This window comes from Pan paniscus, chromosome 12, assembly GCF_029289425.2.
Source record: "Pan paniscus chromosome 12, NHGRI_mPanPan1-v2.0_pri, whole genome shotgun sequence".
Taxonomy (NCBI): Eukaryota; Metazoa; Chordata; class Mammalia; order Primates; family Hominidae; genus Pan; species Pan paniscus.
Window position 1 is genome coordinate 34718391 of NC_073261.2, and position 8212 is coordinate 34726602.

Consider the following 8212-nt stretch of genomic DNA (forward strand, 5'->3'; position numbering starts at 1 on the left):
CAAGATGGTGAAACCCTGTCTCTACCAAAAACACAAGGAATTAGCCCAGTGTGGTGATGGGCACCTGTAGTCCCAGCTACTTAGGAGGCTGAGGCAGGAGAATCACTTGAACCTGGGAGGCGGAGGTTGCAGTGAGCCGAGATCATGCCACTGCACTCCAGCCTGGGCAACAAAGTGAGACTCCGGCTCAAAAAAAAAGAATGAAGTAATATGCATCAGATATGAGAGTGAGGGAAGAAAAAAATGGCCATGAATGGAATAAAAAATCAGAATAAATTTTCAAATGCTCAAAAAAGGCAAATGTGGAAGAGGAAAAGGAAGAAATAGGAATGTAAAATATATGATCATAAACATCGAAAAGAAAAATGGAAACAAAAAAGTCAACTACATAAATTATTTCTATAAATTAGAATGATCTAAATCCTCCCACTAAGTAGTAAGCAAGAATAGGAAAATTGAATTAAAAACAAAACCTAGTTACATGATCTTTACACAAATTGCACCTTTAACAAAGTAATAAAGGTTTAAAATAAAGTAGTGGACAAAGAGGAATCAGGCAATGCAAACAAAAAGAAAGTTGGAATGGCAATATTAATATGAGACCATACGGGATTTAAAGTTAATGTATTAAGTAGGATAAAGAATCCTTCCTCTTTTATCACTACATATAATAAAAGACAGACTGTCCGGCGTGGTGGCTCATGCCTGTAATCCCAGCACTTTGGGAGGCCGAGGTGGGCAAATCACAAGGTCAGGAGATCGAGACCATCCTGGCTAACACGATGAAACCCCGTCTCTACTAAAAATACAAAAAATTAGCCGGGCGTGGTGGGGGGTGCCTGTAGTCCCAGCTACTTGGTAGGCTGAAGCAGGAGAATGGCATGAATCCAGGAGGCAGAGCTTGCAGTGAGCCAAGATCGCGCCACTGCACTCCAGCCTGGGCGACAGAGCGAGACTGTGTCTCAAAAAAAAAAAAAAACCACAAAGACTGTATGAGGAAGCTATAACAGCCACACATGTGCCCAAATAAAACAGATTTTGATTTATATAAACACATAGATATGTATAAATATATATATACAAGTATATATATACACATATACATAGATAAGTATATATACACATATACATATATATTTATGCATGTATAAATATATATACATATATAATTTCGCAATTACTTAACTTACCTTTGCCTCAGTTTCCCCATCTCTAAGATGTAATGACAGTAATAACACCTATCTCATAGGGGTGCTGAGGAGATTAAGTGAGTCATTACATGGAAGTCACCTAGAACAGTGTTCCTTACCTAGAAAGTTCTATAAGCGGGATGTTATTATCATCACTCAATTGCCAAGAAAATGTTGATGCATTAGAACCAATTAGAAAGTTTACCAGCTACAATACTTGAGAATAATCCAAAGACTACATAGGGTACCCATCTACTGATGGCAGAGGGAACCCCCTCCTCTTTGTTAGGCACCCAAATCCCTCCTAGGAGTCTAGAATCTTGAACCCCCCTCTTAGGGGCAGAAAGTCCCACAGAGTTAGTCTGCATTCTATCCCATGCAAGAATGCTTTCCAATGCATCATGACCGGCAGCCATCTGATCTCTACTTGGACAAGCCCAGGGCTGGGAGGCTCAACATCTCTCAAAGCGCACCCTTCCATCACCAGCTGGTACTTACTTTATTTGTGTTTTATTTTTATTTTATTTTAATTTATTTTATTTTATTTTATTGAGATGGAGTCTCACTCTGTTGTTCAGGCTGGAGTGCAGTGGCATGATCTTGGCTCACTGCAAACTCTGCCTCCTGGTTTCAAGCAATTCTCCTGCCTCAGCCTCCCGAGTAGCTGGGATTACAGGCACTCCACATGGCGAGACCCCTGTCTCTACAAAAATCAATTTTTAAAAAATGAGCCAGGCGTGGTAGCACACACCTGTAGTCCCAGCTATTTGGGAGGCTGAGGCGGGAGGAGCACTTGAGCCCCAGAGTTCGAGGCTGTAGTGAGCTATTATCACACCACTTCATTCCAGCCTGGGAGACATAGGGAGGCCCTGTCCTTATTAAAAGATAAAAATAAAATAAAGAAAGAAAGAAGACTGTGCAGGTGTTGCCTCCTCCCTGAACCTCGCAGCCTTCCTGCAGACCTGGGCTCCTCCCAGGCCCCTGGTGGTAGCCCTGCTCAAGGGTGCTGTGCTGCTTACTCTGTCCCCACCCCCAAGCTCCTAGAAGTTGAGGGCTAAGTCTCACAGGTCACGATCCCCAACTTCCCAGTGAGGGCTCATTAGCTGTTTGTTTATTGCTGTTTCTCTACCTGAACATCAGCTCCACCTGAGCAGAGCCTTTCATAGCTGAAACCCCAGCACCTAGAACAGAGACCAGCAAATGATTCATAATTTGCTGTGTCCCACCATGCCCAGCTTTTTGTATTTTTAGTGGAGATGGGGTTTCACCATGTTGGCCAGGCTGGTCTCAAACTCCTGACCTCAGGTGATCTGCCCACCTCAGCCTCCCAAAGTGCTGGGATTACAGGCGTGAGCCACCACACATGGCCTGGTGCTTACTTTAGAATGTTTTTCTTTATATTGAAGTGCAGTTGACTTCCCAGAACTATCATCTTCTTCCCTGGAGCTTCTATCATCATTCACTTATTCATCCACCCATCTAGTCATCCATCCATCCACCCAATCATTCAATCATTCAATTATTCAGTAGCTACGAATTGGCATTTACTACATGTTAGGCACTGTGCCAGGAGCTCGGGATACAATGGTAAGCACATTCAGACAGGGTCTCTGCCTTTAGGGGCTCAGTCTGGCTACCCCAACAGTCACTGAATAATACCATATCCTGCTTGATTAGTGCTAGAAAGAAAATGAAGAGTGCTATGAGACCATACAACATGGGGGCTGCCCCTGGTCTGAAACTATCGGGAGAGGCTTCCCAGAGGAAATGACTCTTACTTGCTGAAAGACAGAGGATGGCCTGGAGCTGACAGGTGCAAGGCAGCAGCACTTTCTACCCTGTGACCTCCGCATCCTTCTCTCTTCTGGACTGAACCTCCTTTTGCTCCTCCTGCCGCCACTCTTTCCAAGGGCCTGTGAAATGCTCAAGGAGGATGAGACCCTCCACACACAGTCTGATTTCCTTTCCAATGAAAGCCAAGCCTGCATCTGATTTTTTGGCAGCCACATTCGCTTGTTTGTGTTGAAATCGTGACACTATGTCTATATTTTCCATTGGACCAGAAATATCATCTAAGAAAAGAAATAAGTAAGAAAATGCATGCAGTTAAGCAAGACCCTCATAGTGGCCCCAGAATGGATCTTGAGGATCACTGGTCTTTTTCCTGAGGGACTTGCCCTCTGCCTATTGATCTAAGATTGTCACCAACACCAGGGCAGAGCTGAGTTCCCGGGTCAAACCTGTCTTTCCAGCTAGAATTCCAGAGGAAACCCCAGTCCCTGTTGGGGCTGAAGGTGCTTCCTTTTGGCATCGGGGCCTCTCGACACTAATAATTAGCTTCTTGCTTCTTTGAGGAACCCACAGGAATGGCCAGGGCTTTGCAAACTGCTTCTCTCAACATCCCCCAGCTCCTCCCAGAGAGTCGACTGGGATTCTTATCTTACTGATGAGGAAAGCAGAACTCAGAAAGGTGAAGGTGACAGAGCTGAGACCTCAAGCCAAGCCCTCCAGAGCCAACACCATTTCCATGATACACACACCTCACTTGAATTACATTATTATGGGGCAACTCACTGAATGTCTAAACAGCTACCACCTACTGAACACCTATCACGTGCTCTCTCTACCTTGCCCATTTATTCCCTCTCTACTTAGTGTCCCAAAGACACCTCAAATGTAGCATGTCCATAAGAGAACTGTAACATGTCATTGGTTTTGTGTCCCCACCCTGCTCTTCCCTTTGGCTTCCCAATCTTGGGAAATGGTGCAACCATTCACCCATAGACTCAGGCGCCAATGCTCGGAGTCAACCTGAAAGGAGGCAGAGAGAGAGGAAGAACAAAAAAACACAGATGGATGGATGGACAGATGGATGGATGGATGGATGGATGGATGGATGATGAATAAGTGTGGATGGGTGGATGGATGCATGGTGGATAAATAAGTGAATGATGATAGAAGCTCCAGGGAAGAGGATGATGGTTCTGGGAAGTTAACTGCACTTCAATATAAAGAAGAGCATTCCTTGGATAAGGATAGACTGAGTAGAAAAAAGAAGAAAGAGGAAGAAGAAGAAGAAGGAGGAGGAGGAGGAGGAGGGGGGGAAGGGGAGGGTGAGAAGGGGGAAGGGAGGGGGAGGGAGAGGGGGAGGAGGAGAGGAGAAGGAGAAGGAGGAACATTCTAAATGCACCAGGCTGGGCGTGGTGTCTCATGCCTGTAATCCCAGCACTTTGGGAGGCAAAGGCAGGCGGATAACCTGAGCTCAGGAGTTTGAGACCAACTGGGCCAACATGGTGAAACACTGTCTCTACTAAAAAATACAAAAATTAGCCGGGTGTGGTGGCATGTGCACCTGTAGTCCCAGCTAATCAGGAGGCTGAGGCTGGAGAATCACTTGAACCCAGGAAATGGAGGTTGCAGTGACCCATGATCTAGCCACTGCACTCCAGCCTTGGCAACAGAGTGAGATTCCATCTCAAAAACAAAAACAAAAACAAAAATAGCAGGGGAGAGAGGAAGAGAGGAAGGAAGAGAAAGAGAGGAGAGAGGGAAGAGGGATAGTGGAGGGAAGGCTAGAGGAAGGAAGAGAGGAAGGAAGGATGAAGGAGGAGAAGAGAGAAAGAAAATGAGGAAAAAAATAAGGAAAGGGAGGCTGGGCATGGTGACTCACACTGGTAATCCCATCACTTTGGGAGGCTGAGGCAGGCAGATCATGAGGTCAGGAGTTCGAGACCAGCCTGGCCAACATGATGAAACCCCGTCTCTACTAAAAATACAAAAAATAGCTGGGCATGGTTGCAAGCACCTATAATCCCAGCTACTTGGGAGGCTGAGTCAGGAGAATCGTTTGAACCCGGGAGGCGGAGGTTGCAGTGAGCCGAGATCGCACCATTGCACTCCAGCCTGGGTGACAGGGCAAGACTCCATCTCAAAAAAAAGAAAAAAAGGAAGAAAAGGGAGAGAAAAGGGAAGGGGAGGGAATAGGGAGGGAGGGAAGAGGAAGAAAGGAAAGGAGAAAGAGGGAAGGAAGAAGGGAGAAAAAAGGATGGAGGAGAAAAAGAAGTGAGGAACAAAAAAGGGGGCTTTGACTGTAGGAAAACACAGGTGAAGGCTCATGTGTATAATACTTTTTAGCCTGTGTAAGTCAATATCCTAAAATAACACTTTGTGCCTTGTTTTAAATAGCACCAGATTCACTGTCATTCACAGAGTCACAAAACCATTAACTTCCCTAAAACAACCAATTTCAGAACAGGAATTTGGGCCACCCTGCAATGGTGTCAAATTTCCCCAAAAGCAAGATGAACTAGATCCAGTCCCTGAGCCTAAGAAGTCTAAAATCTCTTCTGGATGATAAGGCTACTATTCAACAGTCATAATACAAGGCAGAAACAGACAAGGACCAAAAGAGCTTTACAGAAGGAGGGCCATGGTGGCCCATGGAAGTGAGGAGTAATTCCTGCCAGGCATTTGTGAAGAAGGTGGCATCTGGCCAGGACCTTTGAAAGAAGTGGGGAAAGGAGGCCTAGTGTGTGCTGGGCAGCCACCTCATCAGTCACTGGATCCTATCCAGTGTGAGATCCCCATTCTACAGATGCCGACACCAGGGTTCAGGGTAAGGAAGGCAATCAAGTAACTTGCCCGAGGTCATGCATGCAAGGAACACGGAAGCCCCACTCTAATGGAGATTTAAATTCAGGTCTAATATGAGAATCCAAGTGGCAATGTGTGATGTGTCTAGACCACGTGGTGTGAAATGACAGAAGCTTTCTTCACAGGCATGCTCCCCACGGCCTCCTCCCTTTCACCTGCACCATGTCTGTCTCCCATTCAAGACTGGCAACCCCAGCCAGGCACAGTGGCTCATGCCTGTGATCCTATCATTTTGGGAGGCCAAGGCAGGAGGATCCCTTGAGGCCAGGAGTTTGAGAACAGGAGACAACACAACGAGGCTCTATCTGTACAAAATATAACAAAACTTAGCCAGGCAAGGCCATGTGTACCTATAGTTCCAGCTATTCAGGAGGCTGAAGTGGGAGGATTGCTTGAGCCCAGGAGGAAGAGGCTGTAGTGAGCTGTGACTGTGCCACTGCACTCCAGCCTGGGAGATAGAGCAACATTGTCTCAAAAAAAAAAAAAAAAAAAAAAAAAAAAGATGTGGCAGCCCCTTGAGAAAGGAAGAGCTCCTATCTTGACGATTTCAGCCAATGCCCGTGAGTACCAGCAGGAGCCTCTATCCCTCTCTGCCCCACCCTGCATCCACGCATTCATTACATCATTCATCCCCCCTCATTTTCTCAACACCCACTTGTGCCAGGCCCTGAGGTGGCTCTAGGACCGAGAGACAGGGATCACAGAGCTCCCCAGTGGAGTGGAGGGTACAGACATGTCGACAAGAACACTGGAACCCAGTGCGGGCTGGGAGCGTGCGGTCAGACCTGCAAAGCGGGGAAGAGAAGGGGGTCGGAGAAGCTTCGCAGGGAGAATGGGGTGAGGCCTGAGGCCTGTCTCGGAAAGCAGAGGGGCAGGTGGGAGAGTGGAAAAGACATTCCTGGAGGAGGGAACCAAAGATGCTGAATGTGCAGAGGCAGAGATCCTGCGACGGCAGAGAAAGTCCTCGAGAATGACCCCAGCACAGGATGAGAACAAAGGAGGGGATCAAAGGAAACGGGCCCTCGGGGGCCGGGTGCTAGAAGGCTCTAAGTGTCAGGAGAGGGAGCGTGACCTCCATCATGGGGTCAGTAGGGCCACTGTATGGCTTTAAGCCAGGGAAGGACAGGAGAGGTTTCTGTAACTGTGGCTGTAATGATGGAAGCGTCTGGAGGCGGAGAGGAGGCTCCTGCGGCGACCCAGGCTTCAGAGAGAGAGAGAGAGGAAAGAAGGAAGGGCAGATAGGAAAGCTAGGAAAGATGCACAGAGAGACCAAGGCAGAAAAGGCTGAAGGGAAGACAGCAGTGGTAGGAAAGGGGCAGAGCCGTCTCAGGATGCAGCCAGCGGGCGAGGAGGCAGAGACCCGCTTGCCCGGTGCCTGGACTCACCAGCCGGTGCAGCCAGCCGGCGCCGGCGTGCGTGTCCTTGAGGCGGAAGAGGCGGCGGTGCGCGGAGCTGCGGCCCACGTACCACAGCATCGACAGCATCTGCAGCAGCATGAGCGCCGTCAGGAAGCACAGCAGGTCGCTCTTGCTCACGCCCGCGGCGTGCACGGCCCAGGCCAGCAGCAGCAGCAGCCCCGCCACGAACACGATCAGCCCATACTGGCTGCTCAGCATCTCGGCCAGCTTCTGTGGGACGCTGGCGCGCACACCGCCCCTCCGGGGGGCCGGGGACTCCGGGGACCTCGGGGCCGACGGCGAGGGAGGCGGGCAGGCCGCGGGCCCCGATGACCCCGCGACTGAGGCGCTCGCAGCTGCCCGGGGCCAGGCGGGCGACCCCAGGCCCTCGAGCATCTTCAAGACACCCGCGCCAAGTCTGGCCCCGGGGGTGGCTGCCGTCGGGCCCCGCCTGCGCTCCTGGCTCCTGTCCTTGCCCCGACGCCTCTGCCAACCAGCACCCCCCTTTTCAACTCCCCTCCGATTCCTACCCCACGCCCCCGACAACCTGCCCCGTCTCCTGTCACTTCCCGACGCCCGCCCTCCCCTCTTCTGCCCCTTCGTCCTCAAGTCAAGGTACCACCCTGTCCACTTACCCAGCGCCCCACCCCGCTGACCCGGGATTCTACGAGCTCCCTTGCCCACTGCCCCTCACTGGGCAACGCCTGGGGCAGCCATCTGTCCACTCCGGGACCCACGCGGACTGCTCCCCGCTCCTGATCCCTGGGATACTGGCCAGCCCTGCCGCGACACTAGCGCGTCCTCCCGCACCTCCGCCCGCGCTCCCGGCCCCCGCCCACCGTCTGCAGCCCTCACCCCTGCGCCGACGCCCACCCACCCAGCCCCTGTCCCGGCGCCCCAGAAACGCTGGGTGACGAGAGATGCCTCCCAGGGTCCCGGGGTTGCGGGGCTGGGGAGAGGGGGTCTTCCAGA

General features: G+C 50.3%; 1 protein-coding gene across 1 annotated transcript in view; it reads right to left on the reverse strand.

The window, feature by feature from the left end:
• Positions 1-7737, reverse strand: part of LOC100972110 (proton channel OTOP1-like) — a 32039-nt gene extending 24302 nt beyond the window's left edge. The window contains 2 exon segments of the mRNA XM_034952266.2: positions 4947-4951; positions 7239-7737. Coding sequence (XP_034808157.1) covers positions 4947-4951; positions 7239-7636 — 403 coding nt within the window. The 5' untranslated portion in view covers positions 7637-7737.
• Between the last annotated feature and the right edge of the window lie 475 nt (positions 7738-8212).